Below are 27,694 nucleotides of genomic sequence, written 5' to 3' on the forward strand. Positions count from 1 at the left end.
GGTGTTAGAAAATCTAATTAGATTTTCACAGAATGAGTTTAGAGTGTGTGAGCAATTGAGGGAAACTGCCAGAGCTGATGGTGAATAAGTATAAATTTGGACCCATGGCATCAGTTGAAAATGCCCCTGTGTGCAAATCATTATTCATGATTCAATAACATGCAAGGGAGCTAATTTTATTTACCATGTCTTTAAAGAGAGAGATTAACAACAAAGAAATTACTCTGTCTCCCTCTGCTGTTGTGGGTCCCTCCATACAACACTATTCATCACAACAGAATCAGATATGTTCTCTCTTATGTACAGATAAAATCATAAAAATACTTATTTTTACAACTGCAAATTTTATTGTATAATATGACCTTATATGTATGAACAGTCTAAACATTCTAAATGAATAAAATGTTTTCATTTTTAGTTTGAAACTAAAGAATCCCTGTTGGGACCACAAGAATGTGCAAGTCCCAAAACCTTTTTCTAGCAACTATTCTGCAAATTTGAAACTAGTAAATTTCTAATATTATATCATGAAATATTTGTTGTCATTTTTCTTTTTTTTTTTATGTTGCAGAACACTCTGGAAATTTTGAATGGCCATCAATGCTAAAAAATGCTTCTGGGTCCAGATGGTGTTGTTGTGTCATCTTTGAACATAAAATTAGAGGGTGATGCAAACCAGGCAAATCTTTGACCCCTTGGTTTAATTCAGCAAGATGCATACATTTTTCAATCTTAGAAATAAATGTTTTTATTTTCCCCTTTTAAAGGCCTGGTTTATGTACAAAAAAAAAAAAGACATCAAATTTTGTCATGTGGCCATGGAAACACCCTTTCACTAAAACTCAAGATCTTCACAATTCACCATTGCAAAGGCCTTTAAATAAGACTGACCAAAAAAATTATAATGTGTCATAAATTTTCTATGAGAAGTTTGTTACAGCGTAAAACATGTCACTTCCTGTTGCCAGCAGGTGGCACTATGGCTATAACTGTATATGGGCATGTAGATATATTCAGGTCAGGAGTCTTATCAAACGTGAAGTTTGGGGCAAAGTGGACATTGTATGTCCAAGTTATTGAGAGTGAGGAGTCACGTGCCGATTTGGGTTGATTTGGGCCGGGTCTGAGCCGGTCGGCCATGATGGTATGATCGGCTGGTTGCCAGGGGCAATGCCTTCAGAACTTCACAGAAGCATTACTAAACATTACAGAGCTGTTTAATTTTTGCAACTTCCTTTCTCATGGCGAAACATAAAAATTTGTCAGACTGCCACATACACGCCTTTCAACGAAAACTCAACATCTTTGCTATTTAGCATTGCAAAGGCCTTTTGATCCCTGAAAATGGCAAAAATGAAATAAACTTTACAGAGGAAATTCTAAATAACCGACTTCCTGTTGGGAATCGGATTTCATACCAAGGGATTTTTTTGTAGGTACTGATGTGTTACATGTGTGTACCGATTTTCGTATATGTACGTGAATCGTAGCTCGAGGCGCAGTCTGTTGAAAGTTTATAAGTGGTGCTGTTGAGCCATTTTGCCACATCCATTTTAGAAAACCACATCATACATAATTTCATTTTATCAGGCATAATTTCAACTCTTAATTTAGCCATTTTATAGACAGTTGACAAAATTACTAAAAGTCTCAGTGTTTCCTAATAAGTGAATGATTCAATGACTCATTCTGAACACACTTCCCATGCTTCTTAATTCTGATTGTCTGCAAATAATAAAATAAATAAATAAATAAAATAAAAATAAATAATCACTGGATGCAAAAGTGAACAGATCTGCACTTGGTTCAGCCCCGGCAAAAACGGTGGAAAACGTTATACGTGTGTTTTACGTGTGTTGAACACCCTGTTCTGACGACGCAAGAGTTGCAACTATGGCAGCTGAGAAGGCCATTCTTTGTGTTCTTTTTGAAGAATTTTCATGCCTGATATGATTAATATAAATAAGTGTTTAATACTTCAAAACAGGCTTGATCTTACAGTCACTGGCCTTGCCATCCAGAATAAAAGAGAACATACCAGTCGAGTGAAATGATTTGTGGAAACTGTGGTTCCTAATTATTATGATCTTACATTTACCTCGCATACATTTCAGGTGAAGAATAATCCACATCTTACCTCCGAGAGTGTGTTATGATCTAGATGACCTTATTATTTTTATTGTGAGTATTAGGCTTATCATTATTGCTGATCACTGTTGTTGTGCTATGATATTGTTAATATTCACCATTATATAATCAGAGGAGTATAGAAAAGTTTATAAAAGTGACATTCCACAATAGCAAAATATATGAATATGTATAGTATTTTTATGTTACATTAATCTGTGTCTAGCACACATTCCTAAGGAAAGGATATGGACCAAAAGACAATGAAATTACTAAATTATATTTAGACATATTTATAGAAGTTCCAGATATATAATTGTGCTTTATACAGTACAGATTATTTTAAAGATAGTGATTAATAAAAATATTGAAGTAATATAATATACATAATTTGTTGGCAGAGACTGTTTACAAGTATTCTGCCCACCGATGCCAGCCTACGATAAGCACTGCAAAAGACTTCTGTTTATCTCTAATATATCAGTAGCGCAGTGGAGATAAGACGTGTGATGAAAGATTTTTTTTTAAGTTCGAGGCCGCCCTTTAAACTTGTTCTAGGTTACTCCTTTTCCCACCACATATCAGATCATTTATTTTCAATAAAGATAAAGGAAATATTATTGGAAATAAAACTTCTGATTAATAATACAGTGTTATTAGGTGGATAGCAGTATAGGTGCAGGGAGGTTTTTGTCCCAATAAACTTGCATTTATTTAATAATATTTTTAAGTATGATAATTTAAACACTATGTTATTGCATACTGTTTTATAATGTACTACAGTACTGAAATATAAATATATACCACCTAACTACTATTTACACAATTGTTATTAGTTCTGTTCAGTATCTAAAGTCAATTAATTATGAAATGAATTCAATTGGGCAATATAGCATTGTTTACTAGTATGAATCCTTAATTAACAAGCCTTTGTAGTACATCTGTGAGGTAACCACCTCAGCAGCTGTGCTGAATGTTTTGTCATTTGACAACACTTTAGCACACTGCTCTGAAACATTTGTTGATTATTGTATACCGTTTCACACACTATTTTTGAAAAAGAAAAAAGTAATCAGTACACACACTGTGTTCTAGGCACTAATAAGCAGTATGCCATTTCGAACACAGGCCGTATCTTAAAACCTAGTTGCACACCGTTTCCAGGAAACATGTCGTTCTAACCGGAAACCGTAGCAAAACGGTGCACCGGTTTTAGCTTGAAGTTGCCCTGTATGAATCTTTAGTAAACAGATTCAAAAGAGTCGAGTCACTGAGATGAATCAAAATCCACACTACTATTCCTTTTGTCAGAAGAGGCGGGCGGGTAAATCCTGCAGAAATCTGATATATTCGAATGTCACCAGCGCTCCACCAATCGCTGTCCTCGGTTGGAGTTTGTTGGTACCGCCTCCTCCAAAGACCACGCCCTCGATCGAGAGGATCCTCCTGCTGAGGTTGTTTTCCCATGTTAGCCAATTAGCAACCTAGCATGCAATTTTTAGGACTGGCGCCTAGACTGAATGGTGCTCGCGTGTATTTTTTTATTTGCCATTCAAATCCGAACCTTGAACGATTCATCGTTTGAGAGCGCTTTTACCAAGCTTCATAGGTTTTGATTTTTCGGCGGAGCAGAAAGAAGTGATCCGGAGTGTCTGTTGCGGGGTGAGTTGGCTGTTGCGTGCTAGCGGACGCTCGCTAGCTGTCGTCGTCGTCGCAGTGCTTCATTCAGGCTAAAAGTGGCTAACTCAGTAGTTGATGACGCTTAAACCGCTCTCCTCACCAAATGGCCATTAAATCACCCGTGTGACGTGAAATGCAAAGATAGCGACATTAAATTATGTTCTTTTGAAGCGATGCATATCAAACTGCTGATTATATAAGAGTAATTGTCGAGACGCTAGCTAGCCGTAGTTAGCCTGAATGGCTACATAAGGTTTATAAGCTCTGTTGGATTGATCAGCGGCTCATCCTGAAGGTCTAACTATAATTTTCTGTCTTTGACCTGTCAGCGATTAGTGCTGGCTTATTGGTTTCTTCTGCATTACCGTACAGTATAATCGTGCTGCTTTGATCACCGAAGTTGTGTGTTTACCGGTAGAAACCGTTCAAGTAGGACTTCCTGATTTGTAGCTAGAAACAGTTGGCAGCATCGGGCGCTACACAATCCGCTGGTGTTTGGTGGTTTATTAGATGCTGTTTGTTGTTTTGGCCGATTAGGGGAAGCAGAAGTAATTTGATCGTGTATTTTGTTATTTTATTTTGGTGAGATCAGATTGTGTTAGTCTGAACTCTGCATTGGACAGAGGCGGTGACTGCTTGCCCCCTCTTATAACGCATTAGAAAGGTTCAGGAAGGTTTATTGGTTTGATAAAACGCTTTGTAATAACCAGAACACCAATAAATATCAATACGTACATATTTAAATATACTATGTATGTCCGATCACGTTTTACGGTGCATTTCAGTGTTAAGTGTGTAGGTCATTTAGTCTCAGGTCTGACATGCGCACTCACACGGACACACACACACACACACAGAGAGAGAGAGAGACAAACGACGAGAAACTGTCCAGTTGGATAAAACAGCCATTCAAAAAAAGTGAAACCGCGTATGCCCCAGCAGGTTTCCCCCACTAATCCACGATGTAACAGTCTTCACACCATTCTCCGCCTACACAGGTTTATAGAAAACTATAACAATGTTTAAAGTTTTGTCGCAGTCTCATGTGAGTAATAGCAATGCTCATAACATCGTGGTATCTGTTAGCCGACCTGCGCTAAATATGGAGAAAATAATGGACCGTTTAAAACCAAGTCGAGCAGACATCGAGTGAGCGTCATTATGTGGCAGGTGTCACTAACTTTAACACTAACTCTTCTCAGTTGACACTGAGTTTTTCAAGATGATGTGGGATTTAAACTCTTTCGGGTTATTATGCATGAATAAATGGTGCTAAATTTCCTTAGACACGTCTGTTTCTGTAATAAACGGATTTGTAGACAACAAATTGTGTGTGTGTGTGTGTGTGTGTGTGTGTGTGTGTGTATATATATATATATATATATATATATATATATATATATATATATATATATATATATATATATATATATATATATATATAACATTAACTAAGATTAATAAATGCTGTAGAAGGATTGTTCTAGCTTAGTTCATGTTAACTAAAGTAGTTAACTAATATTAACTAATTGAACCTTATTCTAAAATGTTACCAATAAGTCTTATTCCAAAAAAAAAAAAAAAAGTTTGTCCATTATTTATGCATTTGTTGTTGGGACGTTTTGGAATATTGGAATAATATATAAAACATATTTTGCATATTAACAGTCTAGGCTTTTCTCAACCAACTTCATAAAGTGCCAGCTGTCTGAATTCATGGTCTAGTTCCATTCACGCATTACAATAATTTGTATTTGTTTTGACCGTTTGTCATGCGATTACATGTATTTGTTTACAAAATTAATTTAATATTTCTTAAGATCATGTGGTTTTTAAAAGAATAGTTTGCCCAAACCTTGGGTATTTTACCCGCCCTCAATTCGGTCAAGTGTGTCCAACCTTTTGACTGGTAGTGTATATATTTAACGATGAATTTCATAAGAATATTTGCTGTTTGTTGTAGATTCCGCCTCAGTGAGGAGCATGAGTACACAATGAAGCGGCGCTTGGAGGATCAGGACACAGTGATCGGCTCTCAGCGGCGGCTCCCCGGGGGTGTGGACAGCTTTCAGCACAGTGTCCTCAACTCTGCCTCCTCCCTTTACGAGACTCCACCAGACAACATGCAGCCATCATCCAGCATGCAGTACTCGGTCTCACAGACCTATCAGGTACTAAAAAGTCATCAGCGGTTTTGCATTATTTTGGTATATATGTCTCTATATTCCGATGATGTCATTGATGACCAAATAAGCCTGAACCTTGTACTGAGACTCAAACACTTTGATCTCAGCTATAGCATATGACACAGTGCTGCCCACATGGCTATTGCTCCTATAACAGCTCATTTTGATCAGTTCTTTTGTCTTTGGGTAGTTATATTTTTCACAGATTTCTGCTCGTTTTAAATCAGATCCAGATAAAGTAGCACAGTAAAGATTGCATTTATATGCATGCATTAGTGAGATTAATGCATTCTCCCATTCAGTTTGGAGCATCCAGATGGTATAATTACATATGTCTTGTGGAGCGCTTTTGGAGTGTGCATTTATTTTTCATTTTAATTGTTTGGAAACAGAGCTTAAATGTGGATTTCAAAGATTTATTTTCCTGTTTCACGCGAACCGCGGTAGCGCACACAGTCTGATCCAGTCATTGCAGCACGCCATGGGATTTTGCCAACCCTCCACCTTCCCCAGCACCACCTGCCTAGATCTGCTCGGGGGTTCTCCCTATTTTACTTGAAGCATTCTGAATTCCGGTCACCATTTCACATGCATTTCAGATGTATCTTTACTCCAGCAGCAACGTAGTGGATCTAGTCCACCAAGACCAAGCCAATGCACATTCCATGCTTATTAATAAATGCTGGGAAAATTATTTCTGAGGGTTGTCTTGATTTAAATAAATATAAATGTGTTGGACCACAGATTAACCAACCAATAGTTTTTAAAATACTGAATGAAAACTAAATAGTCCTGAACATTATTCCAAAAAAAAAAAAATTTTCTTTTTAAATAAAATACAAATATTAATACGAAATATTAATTACAATTTTATCATCAATGCTAGTTCATACTAGTACATTAACTAATATTATAGTTAATTATAGTTAGATGCAACTTTAACATTTAAAAATGTACTGATATTGAAATTAACACACTCTAACAAGGAACAATATTTCTACAGCTTACATTAACCTTAAGTTCATGTTACAGATGGAACCTTACAAATTGTGAAGTGTTATCATTTCATATAAATCCAAAGAGTCATGTTTAGAAATGGCCATGTTTAAACATTTATTTTGGAACACTTGATCATCCAATCAAAACAAAATGTGGAGCGTTGCATCTATAACTCTCAAGTATCACAAGCTGGATGCATCGTGTTCATTTCAGCAGCTTTCCAGAACAGTTTATTCAATCACCAAGCAGGCAAAGGTTCACTATAGAAAAGAACAAAGTGGTGTCAATGAGTTTGAAGTTCGGAGCAAAACGGAAAGAGAAAGCACTGTAGCTCTCTATATGAAGCATACAGGCTTTATTAAAGACAAAAAAGTTTTCACTGAACAATTCACAATAAACAATCTTCCAACCCTGGGTGAAGTCACCATACACACAAACAGCGATCTGGGACAAATATAATGTCATTCAATGGAAAACTGTGAGTGGATCTCTGTGGAGCGGCAGGATTTATTTTGGCTGCCTGAACATATCAATGTGCTTTCTCACGTCACAGCTTTAAATATGTAACTTTGATGCATAACAAACAACAAAACAAATGCATAAAAGTGGCCAATTGGAGATCAACTTAATGTAAATATTTGCATTTTTGGAACTTTTCCACCTCTTTGCAAACCTACATTTCATTTTATGTAATTGGTCCAGATAATTAACCATTTCTCCTTCTGCTCTAACAGTTGTCAATGGCCCAGAGTTCTGGGGGACATGGACATACCAGCAGTTCAGCTGTGCACACTGGACCTCATCACCATGGGCCAGCGGTCCAGCCAGTGGGCCAGGGTCATGCTCATGCTACCCCAGCCCCTGCCCCAACACTGGGTCAGCAGCAGTTTCAAAGGCTCAAGGTAAGAGATCTGCCTAAAAGAGCATGGGAATTATATGCATTATTTTAGATGGATTGCTGGAGACCTGAGATGTATGTGATTTCAGGTTGAAGATGCGCTTTCCTATTTGGATCAAGTTAAGCTTCAGTTTGGCAATCAGCCACAGGTCTACAATGACTTTCTGGATATCATGAAGGAGTTCAAGTCTCAAAGGTCAGTTTGAGTTTTGTTTTTGTTAGATTTTTTTGTTTTTGTTTCTGTCCCTTCTAGTTCGCTCTTGCTCCACACCACGGATGGGTTGATCTAGTTTTTGTGAGCACTCTGGGGACTTAGTCCTCTGCCAAGGTAGCTGAGAGAGACGCTTAACCTGTCTTTGTACTTCCTTGTTGGCTGCTTTTGTGCTCTGACCCCTCTTTCTTTGTCAGTGATAACAGAAAGGAATTGTTTGTGCCAATTGGCCAAGAAAAGACCAATTATTTTCTTGCTTCCAAATGTTTGGGATTTTAGGTCATAAATATATAGATGCTGGTCATATAATTATAATATCATCACAAAGTTGATTTATTTCACTAATTCCATTCAAAAAGTGAAACTTGTATATTATATTCATTCATTACACACAGACTGATATATTTCAAATGTATTTCTTTTAATTTCGATGATTATAACTGACAACTAAGGAAAATCGCAAATTCAGTATATCCGAAAACTAGAATATTACTTAAGCCAACTGAAAAGTATGAGCATGTACAGCACTCAATACTTAGTTGGGGCTCCTTTTGCCTGAATTACTGCAGCAATGCATTTCGCATCTTCCTCTTCACAATACATGAAGGTCAGGTGAGAACAGGGATACCATGGTCATTAAACCAGGTACTGGTAGCTTTGGCACTGTGTGCAGGTGCAAAGACCTGTTGGAAAATGAAATCTCCATCTCCATAAAGTTGGTCAAAGTAGGAAGCATGAAGTGCTCTAAAACCTCCTGATATATGGCTGTGTTGACCTTAGACCTCAGAAAACACAGTGGACCAACACCAGCAGATGACATGGCACCCCAAAACTTTACTGACTGTGGAAACGTTACACTGGGCCTCAAGCAACGTGGATTGTGTGGCTCTCCTCTCTTCCTCCAGACTCTTGGACCCTGGTTTCCAAAGAAAATGCAAAATTTACTTTCATCAGAGAACATAACTTTGGACCACTCAGCAGCAGTCCAGTCCTTTTTGTCATTAGACACTTCTAACGCTGTCTGCTGTTCAATAGTGTCTTGACACAAGGAATGTGACAGCTGAAACCCATGTCTTGATACGTCTGTGTGTAGTGTTTCTTGAAGCACTGACTCCAGCTGCAGTCCACTCTTTGTGACTCTCCTCCACATTTATGAATGGGTTTTGTTTCACGAGCCTCTCCAGGGTGCGGTTAACCCTATTGCTTGTACACTTTTTTTTTTCTTTCTACCACATATTATCCTTCCCTTCTCCTCTCTATTAATGCGTGTGGACACAGAGCTCTGTGAACAGCCAGCCTCTTTTGCAATGACCTTTTGTGTCTTGCCCTCCTTGTGCAATGTGTCAATGGTTGTCTTTTGGACAACTTTCAAGTCATCAGTCTTCCCCATGATTGTGTAGCCTACAGAACTAGACTGAGATACTATTTAAAGACTTTTGCAGGTGTTTTATGTTAATTAGCTGATGAAAGTGTGGCACCAGGTGTCTTCAATATTGAACCTTTTCACAATATTCTCATTTTGTGAGATACTGAATTTGGGATTTTCCTTAGTTGTCAGTTATAAACATCAAAGTTAAAAGAAATAAACATTTTAAATATATCAGTCTGTGTGTAATAAATTAATATACAAGTTTCACTTTTTGAATGGAATTAGTGAAATCAACTTTTCGATAATATTCTAATTATATGTCCAGCACCTGTAAGTGCTTTGGGAGCTACCAAAATATAGTATTTTAAGCTTAGGTGTCATGCTTTGGAGTAAATAAATGTATAATTAGATCCAGTTATCACAGGTTTAAAACCAACAAACCCTAACAGTTTTTGGAGTGATAAGATCACTGTCAAATTTAGACCTGTCTATTTTTTGTTGGACTCTATATTGCTCCATAAATAATCATGTTAAACGGTATGGTTGTCTTTTTATGCCTCTTACTATTTAATGGTAATATTTCAGCAGTAGCTATCTGCATTAGTTTCATTGTTAAACCAGTGAGTCTTGAGTCTTAAGAGTGAGTCTACATTAAACAATTCAATCAGTGCATTACCTGGGTAACTCGTAAGCTTATGTCATCAAAAAATTTATGGTGTTGATTCAGTGCATTGAACACCAGTCATTGGAAATTCCCTTAAACTTTAAAAAGGATACAATGACAGAAATGTAGGTTTCATCTCCTGGCAACGGATGGCAAACAATTGGTTTTATTTATGAATGTTTGACTTGACCTAAAGAAAGACAGATGAAAGATCAGCTACATTTTGGTGAAATGTTTTTTTTTTTAATCTTTTTTTTTTTTTTTTTTTAAACAAACACAATGTAGAATATATTGCATCACCAAAACTTATTTTGATCATGTGCAAATATTGTGCAATAGGTCGATTATAGTATTTTCTTTGTCAGTAGAGTAGCAATGTATGAAGCTTTTTTGCGAGCATTGTTATGATGATGTGTTCTTAGACTCAAGGACATTGCAAATCAAGTACCATAAATGTACCGTCCTTGTGTTGTCAGCATTGATACACCAGGTGTGATCAGCAGAGTCTCCCAGCTCTTCAAGGGCCATCCAGACCTCATCATGGGCTTCAACACCTTCCTGCCTCCTGGCTACAAGATTGAGGTTCAGACCAATGATCTGGTTAATGTGACCACTCCTGGCCAGATCCACCACATCACGCCGCATGGGATCTCTGTTCAGAACCTTCCCATAACCCAGCCAGCGCAACTCCAGACCCAAACAGCAGCTCCCACCAGCACTGCAGCCTTGGTCATCCCTAGCCAGCCAACCCCTGCCAAGATCAGCAAGGTAAAACGAAATATTTTTACCTTCTGTACATATTCGGGTTGTGCATTTGCAAAGTTGTCTAAATTAGTTTTCTGTTTCTCAGCCAATGCCGTCTCCTGCACTTACCCCAACCAGTCAGCCCAATCCGTCCATTCCCTCATACGCCTCCCCGCGCTCGCCCTCGGTCCAGTCCCACACTCCCATCAGCAGCAGCACTGCCGGTTCAACCCCGCTGCAGAACAACCAGCCTGTAGAGTTCAACCATGCTATCAACTATGTGAACAAAATCAAGAACCGCTTTCATAACCAGCCAGAGGTCTACAAATCCTTCTTGGAAATTCTGCACACATACCAGGTGAGAGCAGAAGCACTGAGGACAATTTCTGTATGTAAGAATGCTCTACAGCTGTATAGTAACTTTTAGAGAGCAGTGCGTGTTTACAGCACGTTATGCTGCATGCTAGCTGTAAACGTGTGCTCTGTTTGTGGTATAGAAGGAGCAGCGTAATGCTAAGGAGGCAGGGGGAAACTACACACCCACTCTCACGGAGCAGCAGGTCTACGCTCAGGTGGCCCAGCTCTTCAAGAACCAAGAGGACCTTCTTTCAGAATTCGGCCAGTTCCTGCCAGATGCTAACAATTCATTGGTAGGTTTTGATCAGTCTGTTGAGTTCCATGATAATAATATCTAAAAATCATTTAGCTGAATTCACTTGGCTTTCTTCTCTTCTCCTCAGTTATTGAGTAAGACCACAGCTGAGAAGGCTGAATCTGTGCGTATTGATCACGGGGTGACCGTAAAGAGACCCCAACTAAACAACAAGCAGAGGTTTAACCAGAATGGCTGCCAAATCCGCAGACACCCAGGGCCGCCCACTACACCCCCTGTTAAGGTGATTTTGAGTAAAACTTTAAATGTAAACAGTTCTTTATGGCTTTTTATTTTGTAAACATTGTATTATTAACCAGTATTATTCATGCTCTTCAATAGAAAAAGCAAAAGCTATTGGGAAGAGACCATTCAGTGGCCGAAGCCAGCAAACTTGGAATTGGTGCTGAATCTCTCTTTTTTGAAAAGGTGATTACTTTTAACATGGTCTTGCAGAAATTACAATGGAATCCAAAAATACCTGCATAATGTTAGCACAGTATATTTTACAAGTATTATGGTGAGTTATGGGGCTTAAACACTGTTTTCTCTTCTTAGGTGCGGAAAGCACTGCGGAGTTCAGAGGCTTACGACAATTTCTTACGCTGTTTGGTCATCTTCAATCAAGATGTGATCTCACGGGCGGAACTTGTGCAGCTGGTCTTGCCATTTTTGGGGTGAGTGGAATTCAGTTTAATTTCATATTGACCTCTGAGAGATACTTTCGGTCTGATTTAAAGACCTTTTTGCCATTGCTTTTTCTGGTTATCAGGAAATTCCCAGAGCTTTTTACATGGTTCAAGAACTTCCTCGGCTACAGAGAGGGTGCCCATATTGAGAGCTTTCCCAAAGAGCGAGCCACTGAAGGCATTGCAATGGAAATTGATTATGCGTCCTGCAAAAGATTGGGCTCCAGTTACAGAGCCCTGCCCAAGAGCTTCCAGCAGCCTCGATGTACAGGCAGGACTCCACTGTGCAAAGAGGTGAGTTCACCATTGGGGAGCCGTCCTTTCACACCTAGTACAACTTTAAATTGATTTATTTTGCACACTTAACACTCTTCTGCAAGCTAAACATTTTGCAGCTGGTGTTGGTCAATGGTATATTGGTATTATGAGGTACCCATTCGATTCGATTTGAGTTTTCAGTAGTTAGGAATTGTGCTGTAGAGAGTTTTGTTTCTCTTTTTCATTGTTAAATGGATTATTGTTTTATTAAAGTAGGACTGAAGGCTCACTTGGCACTGGTAATAACTCTGTTACAAGAATACACCATGCAACATTTAGCTTTCCAGTGTGGGAGCAGTTTGACTCATATGTAGTGAAAATCTTGGTGATATGACAGCCCTATGCTGAATCATTTTCAGGTGTTGAATGATACGTGGGTGTCATTTCCATCCTGGTCTGAGGACTCAACCTTCGTCAGCTCCAAAAAGACCCAGTATGAAGAGCATATATATAGATGTGAAGATGAGCGCTTTGAGGTAAGCAAAAAGCAATGTCACAGGTATAGATATTTTTTTAGTTTACCAAATCTTCATTGTCAGCAATGTAATAGGGTATTCAGTTCAGTGTTTGATCAAACGTGTCTTGTGTCGTGCAGCTTGATGTGGTTCTGGAGACAAACCTGGCCACTATCCGTGTTCTGGAGGCTGTTCAGAAGAGGATCTCGCGCATGTCTGCTGAGGAACAGGCCAAGTTCCGGCTGGACAACACCATCGGAGGCTCCTCTGAGGTCATCCATCGTAAAGCTATTCAGAGGATATATGGTGATAAAGCTCCAGACATCATAGATGGGCTTAAGACGAACCCTGCTGTCTCTGTACCTATTGTACTCAAAAGGTCAGCATAAATGTTATTGTCTTTAGGTGACTCCTTGCTAGAAAATTCATAAAACTATAAAAATGGCATGCACCGTCGTGAGGAAAGCCTCTTTCCTTCTTAGTTTTTACAACTTTGTGGAACATAAGGGTGTCCCCGACTAAGGATTTTCATAGGCGAATCCGAATTTTCTAATCTTGCTGATATTCGACTGATAGTCGAATCATATGTTTAGGGGCGGGGCAAAATACATTGAGTCAAGTCAGACATTCGACAGTCATAATTACTGATGTCAACACACAGGGAAAATGTGTAACAAATGCTTCGCAGATATAAACGTGGTAAATAATGTTTTTGTTTTTTATTTAAAAGATAGTTAACACTAAACGTCAGCGAAACCCTAACAATTCACAATTTTTACAATAGTGCTCCCATTATAAAGTTAGCCTATATGAAAGTAGTTAATAAGGTTCTGCATTTCTGTTTTGAGCTGCGTGCGCTGAAGATGACCAGTAAAGGGAGCATTTGATAGCACGTTTTTAATCAATGAAATTCAGCTCATAATTTCATATAGAATACGCTTCGTTATTTATACAACATAACGTTAATATTAGGCTATCTGCTAAGAGAGCCCGAATGCACATGAACATATCTGCGGGGCTCTGAACGTGAACTCCTTTTGTGGACGAGTTCGTCACGAAACAGTGCTCAGAAACTAAAATTTCACAGCGTTTTATTATAATTGTACTACAATGAAGCGCTTGACACAAAACCAAATGCATCTTATATCAGGTAAATGATATATCCACGATATATATACACCGGCTGAAATGTTTTGAAATCACTTGTACCCTACCTGTTCGAAAAATCCATTCTCTGCCTGTGTCAGTTTGAGTCTTGGTAAAGTTTTAAATCCCTGCCGCCAAGATGCTCCTCTGTCGGTCACGGATTATGGAAAGTGAAACATAAATCTTTTAGGGGTGGTTGGATTTATATTCACGCACTTTAAAATATTAATTTGAAGCTTCTTTCTTTTCAGATTCTTCCAGCTTTATCATAATAGGCTGCATATTAACTTATTAGGAGAAAACCGCAAGTTTTATGTGAAATCAGACATTTGAGCTCCCCCATATAGTCAGAATGGCATTATCATAACAGCCCGCGAATATTCGATTGTGAGATTGGTAGTCGATTCACGCTATTCTAAGCATCGTATTGTCGACTATTTGGGGTCAAAAGCACACCCTCTTGTGTGATTTAATCATTGATATCTAAGCAGCTGAAATATGAGATTTTAAATGCTTATTTGCCACTGTTACAAATCAAAAATGTATGCAGCCGTAGTACCCAAGTAATTTACAGTGTTATTACTATTACTGTCTTTCTTAGGCTGAAAACTAAAGAAGAAGAGTGGCGAGAGGCTCAGCGTGGCTTCAATAAGATCTGGAGGGAACAGAATGAGAAGTATTACCTGAAGTCTTTAGATCACCAAGGTATTAACTTCAAACAGAACGACGCAAAGGTGTTCCGCTCCAAGATGCTGCTCAATGAAATCGAGACTCTTTATGATGAGGTATGAAACATTCAAAATGTATACTTTGTGCTCAAAAATGCAATAGATTTCAAATATTGTCTGGTTGCACATAATGGCCTTTTCATCCACTTAGCGTCAGGAGCAGGCTTCAGAAGACAATGCCGCCCCTCCTTCAGGCCCTCACATGACCCTGGTGTACGAGGACAGCCAGATCCTGGAAGATGCAGCCGCTCTCATCATCCACCATGTCAAGAGACAGTCCAGCATCCACAAAGATGACAAGTACAAAATCAAGCAGATCATACACCATTTCATCCCCGACATGCTGTTCGCCCGGCGCGGCGAGCTTTCTGATGTGGAGGAGGAGGAAGAAGAGGAGACTGAACCAGATGAAGATGGGACTAAAAAGCACAATGGGACGACGTCAACAAAGTCTAAGCTCCTCTTCAGCCACACAGCAGCCGCCCAGCAGAAGCTGAGTAACTGTGATGATGCCTACAACCTCTTCTATGTCAACAATAACTGGTACATCTTCCAACGGCTGCATCAGATCCTGTGCTCCCGACTGCTACGGATCTACGCACAGGCGGAGAAACAGATAGAGGAGGATGGCAGAGAGAGGGAGTGGGAAAAGAATGTCTTGGGACTGAAAAGAGAGAAGAATGACAGCCCGGCCATCCAGCTGCGTTTGAAAGATCCCAGTAAGTTTCAGATTTCACTCAGGTTTTAAGCAGGTTGTCATTGTGTCAGCATGGTTCACACCAAAGTTGAGAACTTAAGTGTGAGACCTCTTAAATTTGTGAAGACGGGTGGACAGCCGATCCCGATATCCTGGAAAGCAGGATGGCCGATAGAATTTGTTTTAAATTGTAATTAATATTTACGAAATTTTAATTCATTTGACAATGGATTAAAAAATAAATGTAAAATAAGCTTACTTAAACTTTAGATTACAAAGTATTGTTTACAAATAAATAAATATTTCATAAAAAAATAATTACCCGTAAAAATGAAGTTAACACTAGCATCATTTGAAATCATGAGTTTAAATTAAGTATTAAATTGACATGGACGGACCATCACACAGAGAACACGCAATCATGCTGGATAAAAATGCACACTTCACAAGATCTCACAGCTTGGATTCGAAGTTTGTGAGATCTGTGATTATAAATCCATAAGTCCATTAATCATTTAATTATGTAAATGTGTGTTTGCTCAAAGTTAACGGCAAACGAGAAAGTATTATAATGTTTGCCTGTTACTAATAATATAAAATAAATCGTTATAATACTTTTTGTATACATTTATTCCTTTGTTTAACCATTCGCTTTGATTTATTAGACAGACTTCTATCTGTAAAAATAAAAGTCCCGCCTCGAACACATCGGCCAAGCAGAAAGACTTATATGCCGATATTTACAAAATGCCAAATATCGGCCGATATATCGCCTTCACATATATTCGTCGACCACTAGTTTCGTCATCAGTTGCTTTCAAGGGTTTTAACACATGTTAGAGCTAATGACATTTCTCTCAGATTTAATTAAAAATGCCCTGTTTGTTTTTGCAGTGGACATCGATGTTGAAGACTACTACTCTGCCTTCTTGGAGATGGTGCGAAACCTTCTGGATGGCAACATGGAGACATCACAATATGAAGACCAGCTGAGGGAAATGTTCACCATCCATGCCTACATTGCCTTCACAATGGACAAACTCATCCAGAGTATAGTGAGACAGGTAGGGTTTTTACTTTATTAGGTCGAGTTCCTGTTTAGTGAGCATTTTCAGTGTTTCTATCTCACCTTACAGTTTAATCGTTCTTTTTTTCTCTTTCCCACAGCTGCAGCATATAGTAAGCGATGAGATCTGTGTACAGGTGACCGATCTTTACCTTAGCGAGTGTGCCAACAAATCCACCGGTGGGTCCCTGTCCACCCAAGCTTCTAGAGGAAGTGTCGAGTCAGCCTACCAGCGCAAAGCCGAGCAGCTGATGTCCGATGAGAACTGTTTTAAGGTAAGACTATCTCTTTTTAATTTACACACTCGCTGCAACCGAGATCATGTGGTGCATTTCCACTGCATGGCACGGCAACACTGCTGATAACTGATTGGTTATAAAGAATCGTCACTAACGTCGTCATTGGATCCGCGGCATGAGACACCAAGCCTGCTAGATTTAAATAGTCAGCAACAGCCACCACAGTATGATTTGTTTGCATGACTTTTGAAATTTGGACATACTCCATCTTCCATGTTGTAACCACAGAGGAAGTCATGGCCTAATGGTTAGAGAGTCAGACTCGTAACCAAAAGGTTGCAGGTTCGAGTCTCATACCGACAGGGAATGTATTTGGGGGGAGTGAATGTACAGCTTGGATTCAATATATTTGTGTATATGTGTTCAGTTGTATGCATATGCTAAGTCTTTACATCAAAATTGAAGTATAATTTTGGATTTAAAGTTTTATGCATTCACTTAAGAAAAGCAAAAGGATTGAAGTGGTATCAGTAGTGTAGGGGAGATATTATTATGTGTTGAAAAAGTGTTTTTTTTTTTTTTTGCACTAGAATTGCATTCATAATGAAAGTTAGTTGAAGTCACAGTAAAGAATGGTTGTATAGGAAATACTGATTGGTTTTTCCAAGCAAACTAATTGACCATCCACCAAGCTATCGGTCAAAGTGACTTAATCAGACAAAATCACTGCTCTTTGTTTTAATGAGCACATTTTTCAGTGTTACACTCTTATCTGCTGCCTCTCTTCACCTCTTCCTCTTAATTTAACTACTTTGTTTAACCCCAGTTTCATCTTTGTAGATAGATGCATATCTACAGTGTTTTTAGGTTCAAATATAAGGATAAATTAATATGTAAGGGAAACTATTTATGTGAGATCATAGAAGCTGATAGTTTTAAAGTATTTCATGTCTGCTGCCATCCATGCATATTTAAACAGGACTTCTTCTTCTTTTTTTTCATTCCAGTTATTGTTCCAGAAGTCTAAGGGGGCTGTGCAGCTGGCCGTGGAGCTGTTGGACACGGAGGAGGAGAACTCGGATGGACCTGTGGATACCGAGGTAGATGCCTGAGACTTGGCTAAAGATTTTTCAGTGTTAACCTTTTAATCCAAACTATGCTGTTGGCAAAGTGTTGCAGTAACATCATTTGACTATTAGTAAAGCTTGGTTTACTTTGGAGCTTATTCAGTGCAAGAACTAGGGGTGCTCCGATCACGATCGGCCGATCGTTATGCGCATCTCATCAGTAAAGCCGGTTATTTAATCAGTGGTTAATTCCATCAGGTACGTGATTTCACATAGAGCAGCTGTTACTACACAGAGCCATTGTTAATAGAAAAGATGCGCAAATCACGTTAATTTTCAGCGTTTTTTGGCGCATCTTCTCGGTTAACAACGGCTCTGTGTAGTAATAGCTGCTCTATGTGAAATCACGCACCTGATGGAATTAACCGCTGATTAGAAAACCGGCTTTACTGACGAGATGCGCATTAACGATCGGCTGATCGTGATCGGAGCACCTCTAGCAAGAACCCTGTTGCAGTGTCGGAATGTTGCATCACAGTGAAAGTTGATCATCTATGCATAAACAAACAATTACAAAAAAAGTACAGCAAAATGCATCTGGTTTGAGGTCTAAGACTATCTTTAGACTGAGACTATTGGTGTGCCTAGACAGTAGTGTGGTCGTTCACAAATCTGCAGTTGACTTTAACAAACTAAATATGCTATTTAAGGCTACACGGTTTGGAGGAAAAAAATCTAATTGTATTTATTTATTTATTTGTATTATTATTATTATTATTTTATTTATTTTTTGGTAAAAATTGCGATTTGCAATTTAAATGTAATTTTGAAAACCAATTAACCACAAAAAACTATATAATAATAATAATGAGGTATAGGTCAATGATAAGATAATAACAATACAAATTTTATTTTACAGAAAACTGCAGGGTTACTTCAAGGTATAGTTCACCCAAAAATGAAAATTTGATGTTTATCTGCTTACCCCCCAGGGCATCCAAGATTTAGGTGTCTTTGTTTCTTCAGTAGAACACAAACCAATATTTTTAGCTCAAACCAAGACAGTCTATTTGTTATGTAATGCAAAGGGATGGGAATCACAGCTAAAACCAACAATAATTAAAGAAAACATACACAAACAGAACCAAATTAAACTCTGCGGCTTGTGACGATACATTGATGTATAAAGTCACCAAACGATCGGTCCGTGCAATGATATGACGGTACTTTCTCTCAAATGAAATGGTCGAGTGCTCATGGAGTGACTCTAGGTAGTTCTAGAGATTATTTATGTTCATGTACTCGTATATTGATCCGGGAGATGCTGATATCACTGCGAGAGTCACACACACTTCAGTCTGTGTAGTATCCAAAACCTGCACGTTTGCACCTTTTAATCACACAGAGACACACAGAAAACGAAGGATTCATATTTAAATAGTATTTTTGTTGCTTAATATTTACACATACTAGTCCGTATCGTGCTTTGTGTTATTGTGTAATTGTGTAATTACCTACTTTTATTAATCCACCAAAACACAAATTCCATGACGTTCAGCCTGAAACATTAAATTGCATTGTTGTGACTGGACTGCGCAATTCTGTCCACGATTTCCGTATAGCAGAAATAATAGGGCCCTACCTAATTCAATTTGTAAAAGTTTTTAAAGCTCATTATTTGAAATCTGCCTAAAATTCACTGTTAGTACCAGTACTACTACTTTTTTTGGGGGGTGGGGGGGCATGGGCTGCATAGTGTATGACATCAAAATCAGTCATTAAACACATCTGCAGAGCACAGTCCAGTCATGCTAACGGTTTGTGCAGATTTGGTCCTAGCACTATTCCATTGCACTACTTTCTGTGCTGTGCAATGGCCCTTCAGCTGACTCGTTTCTTGAAGGCTGAGATCTATCATTCAGAGGAACATATTTTGTCATTCTGCTCCACCGCCGTATCCAACCATATCTGATCCATCTGTGGCACCTGCTGCTGCAAGTGTTGAGAGGAAATGGGGGGAAAAAATGATAAGTGTCGTTTTCTCATTTGTCTTTCTTGATGCACCTCAGAAAAGAGGTGACCATGTTGATGAACCAGATATAAAGGCACCTCATGATTCTGACCTGTAAGAACAGCTGGGAACACAATAATGTCTAAATGGACCAAATATCAGAAGGAAAGGATGTGCCATGGCAAGACATCAAGAAATCTGCTCAACAGTCCTGGCAGACTCTATTTGTGCTGGGGATTTGGGAGGGAACATCTCTTTCAGTAAAGGCCATTTTGGTTTATTACTCAGTTATAGCCCTTGTGGTTGAGAAATTGTTGTCACTGACTACTGTCTTTTTGTTGAGAACTTCTTCACCAGTCCCTCACTCTTCAGGAACTTCCTTCATAAATTGATTCAGGCTAGTGGCACTTGTTCGGGATGTAAGCCAAGTATGTTCCGAACAGCCGAATATGTTGTCAAGGAACACTCCTTGTGGCAATATCCACTGGATCAGAAACAACAAGGTGCTGTATGATGAATGAAGGGAGATCCTTCCATAGAGCTTACAGAGATGGCAAAGGAAGGTGACAGACAGTGGATCCTTACGGATTTAATGCTGTGGAGTTCTACGTGAAATCAGACCGTGGTGGTGGACTGTTTTGGTCATTATGGTTATTATGGAAGACTTTAGCCCAAGGGTATCAAACTCAGTTCCTGGAGGGCCGGAGCCCTAATTAAATCCACCTGATCCACCTAATCAAGTACTTCAGGTTTATTTGATAACTACATATGAGTTTGACACCCCTGCTTTAGCAAACTGGCAAGGCGAAGATGACCCACACAGTATTTTAAATGGGTCTTGCAGAAGTGGTTTGTCAACGTCTATCTGTTTCTTCCTCTGATCCCACCGTTTTCCAGGACTTTTCTATATTCTGAAGCCCGTCAGTTAGTAGCACCACTGAAAGGCAGTGGTGCAGCCCGAGCCACAAGAAAAATAAATAATGTGTGTGTGTGTGTGTGTGATCTTGCAGTGTGCTCTCACCCAAAGTAGTACTGTGTAATATTTGATTCATCTGTGCATATTGTAAAAAAAAAGATCGACTTGATTGTATTGCAAAATAATTGAAATTGGTGACTTTTGTTAAACCAGTTGTTAGTTTTTCTAATATTTACCCTTTTTTAGAGTTCAAAAAATTTGAAACAACTATTCCAGTCTATTAGTAGTAGTAGTAGTAGTAGTAGTATGTGACTTATATTTTTTAAATACTATTATTATATTTTTAGAATAATTTTAATTAATCACTATCGTACATTATTATTAGTCTCAAATTTTTGTTTAATTCATTTACTGTATTTATTATAGCCTTTCCATAGAGACGTTTCCACTTTTAAAGTATTTATTAAAAAAACTTCTTAATTATGTTCTTTATTCTGCTCATAGTACTTTTGACTTTGTCAGTTTTGGACAGTTTTTTGTCGGGTTTTTTTCCTTCAAGAAATGAAATAAACGAACAGAGCTTTTCCTTAATATATGAGATTCGTACATAGAAACAAATCTTGTAAAACAACATACAAATATGCCATGCATAATACGTGATATTCATGTATTCAACTGTATTCAGTCGTTCCAGACAGTAATGCTATTAACCTTGACTTATATTCTGAAAAAGTAACCATGAACATCTGTCTACCTGTGTGTTTCAGCGCTGGCCCGACTACGTGGAGCGATATCTGAACACCAGCTCGGCCTCTCCAGAGCTGCGAGAGCACCTCTCCCAGAAGCCTGTGTTTCTACCCAGGTGAGGCTCAGCCAAGTACACCCATCTTTAGAGCCATGAGTCCTTTAAACTTGCCTCCTTCCCATCCAAGCATCAGCTCAAGACAGGAACATCCCAGGAAGGCTTTTGGTAGTCTTGGGAAATGTCACACTGTACAAGTGCTACTTGTTTGTAATCACCTGTTTTTTTTTTTATTATTATTATTATTTCTACCCAAACACACAAGCTGTCTGCCTGCTTGCATTCGCACTTTATAGAGCATTTATTTAATGAAAACTCATTGTTAGGCTGCTTCTCTCTGCTCAGATGTGGCCACAGTACAGTCATATTGGTTCTTTTATGCTTATTTATGAATTGTAAGTATGGTGTGTTTGTGGGGAATGTGTGCAGAGGTGTTCTCTCAAATTATGTGCACCATTTGTTTTGTTTTAGGGCAAAAATCAAGGATGAGACTTTATAACACATTTAATGAGGTGGAAAGTTCATTTCAATTTTAATATTTGTTTTTCATCTGCGAATACTGAAGATGTTTTTATATGCCTGCTCTTAAGAGGGTCCGGTTGAGTCACCATGGTCTTTGGAAAAGCAACTTTCTAAAGAGGCCGAAGACATTTAGATAAGATGAGCCCGTTCTTTAAAAAAAAAAAAAAAAGCAGTGCTTTGTTCAGATCTGTACTTTCTTTTGAATAGATTTTCATAATCTTTTTAACGTTTCCCACTTTTGGGTTTCAGAAAAGTTCTTTGCTTTCTCACATAAAGTGTGCTGTGGTCTGTTTGTGTAATTCTCTTCACAGATATATTTCTGTATGTGACTTGATTTCATGATTTTTGTATAAATGTTCTTCTAGTCTGTAAGATTTGAGTGAGTAGACCTTGTATGCTGAGATCTCAGAGATGATGATGATGATGATGATGTGTCCTCCCGTTGAGTTCGATTTGGGGATGTCAGTTTACAAAGTGGTGCTATGACTCGAACTTTAACTCACCATGGTCTGACACAAAGACGGCTGTATTTCAGAGAGGGGCTTGTCAATAAAACTCTGGTCTGAATTTTATCTTCAAATGTGCGTGTATTTCTTTCCAACAGATGTTTGAGCTCTAGCATGGGAGGATGAGTGATTTGCTTGTTCTTTCAGCTTTTTTTTTAATGCATGTGTTTTTGTGCAGTGTTGGAGAGATGCTCTTGATGTCTTCATGTTCATCCACAAACTGACAGTCACACTTTTATTTATTTTTGGTTTGATTTATTTCAGTTTATGTGCATTGTGAGGTTGAAGAGCAGACATCTGCACCAGTCTTTGCTAGGAAAATGAATGGAACTAACACTTCTATGTCAATCCATATCCTGGCCATTTAACCTTACTCCCTACCTGGTTTCTTTTATTTTTTATTTTGATGATGATTGGCTAGTTTCTTTAAGTGAAGTCCCGAATTCAAAATAACAGTCATGGTTTCTATGCCCATTCACATCTGTAACCTTTGGTAAGTACACTTCTAATTTTAGTCTTTAATTGAAGCAGGCAAATTAACTTTTTGTGTGTGTGTGTGTGTTTTTCTTTTCACCCAGCATCTTGATTTGGCACTTGATCAATATGGTTTTGCCATGGATATGAGTTTTCAGTGGAGATGATCATTTATGTTGATAATTTATCATATCTGTTGAGACCCAGGTGCACTGTAGACAGTTGCATTGGTGCATATTTTTTTTCTTTTTGATTAGGATGTTCCTCTCCTTAGGCTATCAGATGCTGAGCCTTAACGTGTTTGATAGTATTTGTACTAAATTTAAGAAAGATTTCGGTTTCTTGAAAATTAAGCAATGTTCCATTTCTCTTTTGAAGGAACCTAAGGCGAATCCGGAAGTGCCAGAGAGGTCAGGAGATGCAGATGAGAGAGGCCAAAGAAACGGTCAAGAAATCCTCAGAGGGCGGCGAGGACTCAAAAATGGAGTGCATGTTTAAGCTCAATTCTTACAAGATGGTGTATGTCTTCAAGTCGGAGGACTACATGTACCGACGCACTGCACAGCTGAGAGCACATCAGGTATATAGATGATAGATCAATGGTTCTCAAAATTGTTGACGTAAACGACCCCATTGTTTGACACAATTTGACAACAGAAGTGTTGATATATTAAAGGGATAGTCCACCCAAATATGGAAAATCTTTCAGCATTTATTAGGGATGTAATGATTAACCACAAGCCGGTTGAAAATCAATCAAAATATGTGACGATTCAAATCAGTTGAGATGCTAAACAAATCGCGATTCAATTAGGTGTAGGAGTTTATATACATGTACCGTATTTTTCGGACTAGAAGTCGCACTGGACTATAAGTCGCATTTATTTAGAACCAAGAGAAAACATTGCCGTCTCCAGCCACGAGAGGGCGCTCTGTGTCTTCAGTGTAGACTACAGGAGCACTGAGCTGCATAGAGCGCCCTCTTGCTGCTGGAGACGGTAATGTTTTCTATTGGTTCATTTCTCTTGGTTCATTTCTCTCGGTTCATGTCAAATTAATTTTGATAAATAAGTCGCACCTGACTATATGTCGCAGGACCAGCCAAACTATGAAAAAAAAAAGTGCGACTTATAGACTGGGAAATACGGTACCTCTGAGGGGAAAAATTTAGATGGTATTTTTTCTTTTCATCTTGCCTCTGTATAATGCATATTAAAGTGCATAAGCACAGCGCTGTTTTGTTTGCAGCGGAAGCCAAGGAAACGCTTTAAGCGCCACCTGCTGGCAGAGAGTGAATCTGCGTCTCTTTTGTTTAAAAAAAATTCTGAATCGAATCAGTTGAGTGAATCGTTACATCCTTAGCTTTTATTTATATTTAAGTCATTTTTGCATGACTTGTATGTTAAAAGTTGTTTTGAAGATTTTTGATTATAAAAACTGTATTTGTTTCCATTGGCTTTCCTTATATTGTTCAAAAAGTACAAAATTGGAACTGAAACCATTATATATAGACTATTCTTCAAGACATATTTTATGTCCATAGAAGAAAGTAAAATATTTTGAAGAATATTGGTAACCAAACAGTTTTGGTTCCTGTTGACTTTCTTTGTATGAACACAAAATGGGAACTGCAAATGTTTGGTTGCCAATAATCTTAAAAAATATGTATTTTATGTTCTACAGAAGAAAGTAAGTCATACAGGTTAAGAATAACATGAGGGGAAATTGACAATTTTTTCAGGGTTTAATTTTATGTCATGATTTCCAAACATTTTGAGATCATCAAGAGGCTTCACGATTGGTTGATTGATTCCTTGCTTCTTTTCAGTCTCACCAGCGAGTAAGCACTCGTCTGCATCAGCGCTTTCAGGCGTGGCTAGACCGGTGGAGGAAAGAGCACGTGACCAGCGACATGGCGGCCGCCACTTACAAGTGGCTGATGGGAGAGGGCCGGGAGGGGCTACTGCCCTGCAGAACCGTCTGTGAACCCAAGATCCTCCACTTCCAGAACGTCAACAGATATAAAGTCACCTACAGCACTACGTCGTAAAGCTCAAGTTTTTCAAGAGAAGGGAGGGCTTTTCCCTCCGTTTTATGTTTTTACGATGACTGAAGTAGCACTGAAATTAAAATCTGACCGCCATTTGAGTTCTTTGAAGATTGCTCAATATCTTTTTTAATTTCTACCTTTTTAAATTTTTAGATAGGAGTCTTTTTTCGCCCCTTGACTTTATACCCAGTTGGTTAGTGTCCTTCAATCATGAGGGCAAGAACACTGTTCTTGCAAAATGCTGCAGCTCTAGTCAGACTTCCATTCGATTTTTAAGACGAAAAGAATCGGTTTTGTCTTTTTTGAGAGGCTTTTTGTGAAAAGGATGGTTTACAAATACAGGTCAAGTTCATGCCCATTTGTATTGTTTTTATTTTTCATCTCTTCGAGGTGAATAGTAGTTTATTAGCAATATGTCTTTTGTGGTTCACTTTAACCACATACACCACAATCTCGATTCAGTATAAAAAAAAAAAAAAGCCTCCAGGTTTGGGGCTACGCAGCTAAACCAAGACTGATGATGTGTATTTCCCAAGTGTATTGTCCGCAATATACATGACATGTAATTAAGGTCTCTTTTCACTGGTTAACTACAGCACCATTAATGAAGGTCTTACCGTTAAACATCTAAGATACCAGCCACAGTGTGTCACAATCAGGAACACCAGAATAAGTACAGTCACAAAAGCTCTTGTAGTGTAAATACAATGTATATATGCCAGACTGTTTATATTCTGACAGCCTTCACTGTTACGTAGTTCAGCTCTTAGGCTTCCTTATCAGCTTAGTGCAGGAGGCTAAGAAAACACTTTATGACTATTCTTACCAAAGGGAGTACCTGTTTAAAGTGTTTCGTCTGGTCACTCTGTCTCCTCTCGTTATGTAGTCATGGAAAAGCTCCAGGTTTGTCCAACCTGAGATGTTGAATAGGATGGTTTTTCATGATGCTATATTTGGCCCTTCTGCGAACTTGTATTCAAATCTGTGATATCACTGCCTGTGTTCTGAGTAGAACTTAGAAACGATCCTGTTTGGTCCCGTTTTGCCCTCTTGTAACGAGAAGTCTGGAAATGTAACTTGGGGCACATTTGTATGTGCTTTAAGGCTTTGGTCTATGCTGAAAAATATGTAAAACATATTTAAAGAAGGCAATGACAGCATGTTTCTATGTTCTCATGTACAGCCCTTTTATATTATTCATTATTGTTTTAAAGATTGAAATAAAACCCAATTGTAGTAGATTACTCTGTTGGGTGTCGAGCTTCTTGGATCAATAAAGGATCGATAATGCATGCTTGTTTTCACACTGAATTACATTCATGTTCTCTGAATATTGAGAACACAGTTAATGTGCAATGAAACACTAGTTTTTCCACACTGGCAGCAGATTCTCCTGGGGCACAGTGTAATATTGTACACTCAAATAGACTAGACTAGAGTGTTAACTTTAAAACATTAGCCAAACTCTCATTAACACATGAGAGTGTTAATAACTGAGCATACAGTTATTAATTTGCAACGCTGGAGCTTTCACGCTAATTCTCTACAGCTTTTATTAGGCTAAGCAATTAACTCTTTTAATAGTCTTTAAAGGTTTTTAATTTTGTAAAATAGTAATATTTTATAGATTATTGACCCCCCCCCCCCCCAAAAAAAAAGGGGGGGGGGGGGGGGTAAGTGGGTTTAAATACCAAAGAGAGTAACAAAAGTCTACACTGACATTTAACTTACCAGGAGAGGAAAAAAAGTTGTTGGTTCGATATGGCTCATTATTTAATTATGGATTTGGCTCCATATTATAGTTAAGCAGTCCCTGGAGAAATGGGTCATTGAAAGGCTCTCAAAGTCAATAACTTACAGAGCATAAAATGGAGACGGATGACTGCTTTTACTCTTGGGGCCCGCTGATTCTTTTACAAATTGTTAGCCATGACAGATGTCTTTTGCATGGGACAATAAAGAAAGGAATTATGGCTGCTTAAAATTCAGTTTTGTCACATCAAAAGTAAATTACTTTTTAAATTACACAAAAATAGGAAAACCATTATTTTTATTGTAATGTATATGTGTATAAATATATATATATACATACATATTTTTTTTTCTCCAAATAAATGCAGCCTTGGTGAGCATATAAGATTTCTTCTTACAGATGACCCACACACATTTGAACAGTAGTACAGTCTTCTGGGAAACACAAGTATTTAATGAGGTGCAGTATTTAAACAAAAGAAGAAACATGTACACCCCCAGCTCTTAATGCACCGTGTTGCCTTCTTAAGCATCAGTAAATGTTTTCACCTTTTATAATAGTTGTGTTTGATTCTCTGTTGTCCTCAGTTAATATCATACGGTCTCTGCTGAAACGGGGCTAAATATGCAGAAGATGCTGAAAAACGAGAGAATGTGTGAGACCTGGAGGATGTCTCTGAAGAACAGTTGGGCAGTTGAACTCCTCACGTCACGACAAACAACGGA

At 38.4% G+C, this 27,694-nt stretch overlaps 1 protein-coding gene across 2 annotated transcripts; it reads left to right on the top strand.

Annotated features, from left to right (window-relative positions):
* Positions 1 to 3,556: 3,556 nt before the first annotated feature.
* LOC128016661 (paired amphipathic helix protein Sin3a) lies at positions 3,557 to 26,457 on the top strand. Of its 2 annotated transcripts, XM_052601341.1 has the most exons (21): positions 3,557 to 3,789; positions 5,771 to 5,978; positions 7,727 to 7,894; positions 7,980 to 8,086; positions 10,611 to 10,902; positions 10,985 to 11,236; positions 11,376 to 11,528; positions 11,619 to 11,774; positions 11,873 to 11,959; positions 12,089 to 12,207; positions 12,303 to 12,513; positions 12,897 to 13,013; positions 13,133 to 13,371; positions 14,740 to 14,923; positions 15,018 to 15,585; positions 16,458 to 16,627; positions 16,731 to 16,904; positions 17,876 to 17,968; positions 21,630 to 21,724; positions 23,545 to 23,746; positions 24,995 to 26,457. In XM_052601341.1, exons 2-21 carry the CDS (start codon positions 5,802 to 5,804, stop codon positions 25,214 to 25,216), a joined length of 3,786 nt encoding a protein of 1,261 aa, XP_052457301.1. In that variant the 5' UTR covers positions 3,557 to 3,789; positions 5,771 to 5,801; the 3' UTR covers positions 25,217 to 26,457. The 2 variants fall into 2 exon arrangements, with proteins under 2 accessions (XP_052457301.1, XP_052457302.1); XM_052601342.1 differs by lacking the exons at positions 23,545 to 23,746; positions 24,995 to 26,457 and adding an exon at positions 22,136 to 22,758 and having other exon boundaries at positions 3,573 to 3,789.
* Positions 26,458 to 27,694: the final 1,237 nt, after the last annotated feature.

This window comes from Carassius gibelio, chromosome A7 (genome assembly GCF_023724105.1).
Source record: "Carassius gibelio isolate Cgi1373 ecotype wild population from Czech Republic chromosome A7, carGib1.2-hapl.c, whole genome shotgun sequence".
In the NCBI taxonomy this organism is placed as follows: Eukaryota; Metazoa; Chordata; class Actinopteri; order Cypriniformes; family Cyprinidae; genus Carassius; species Carassius gibelio.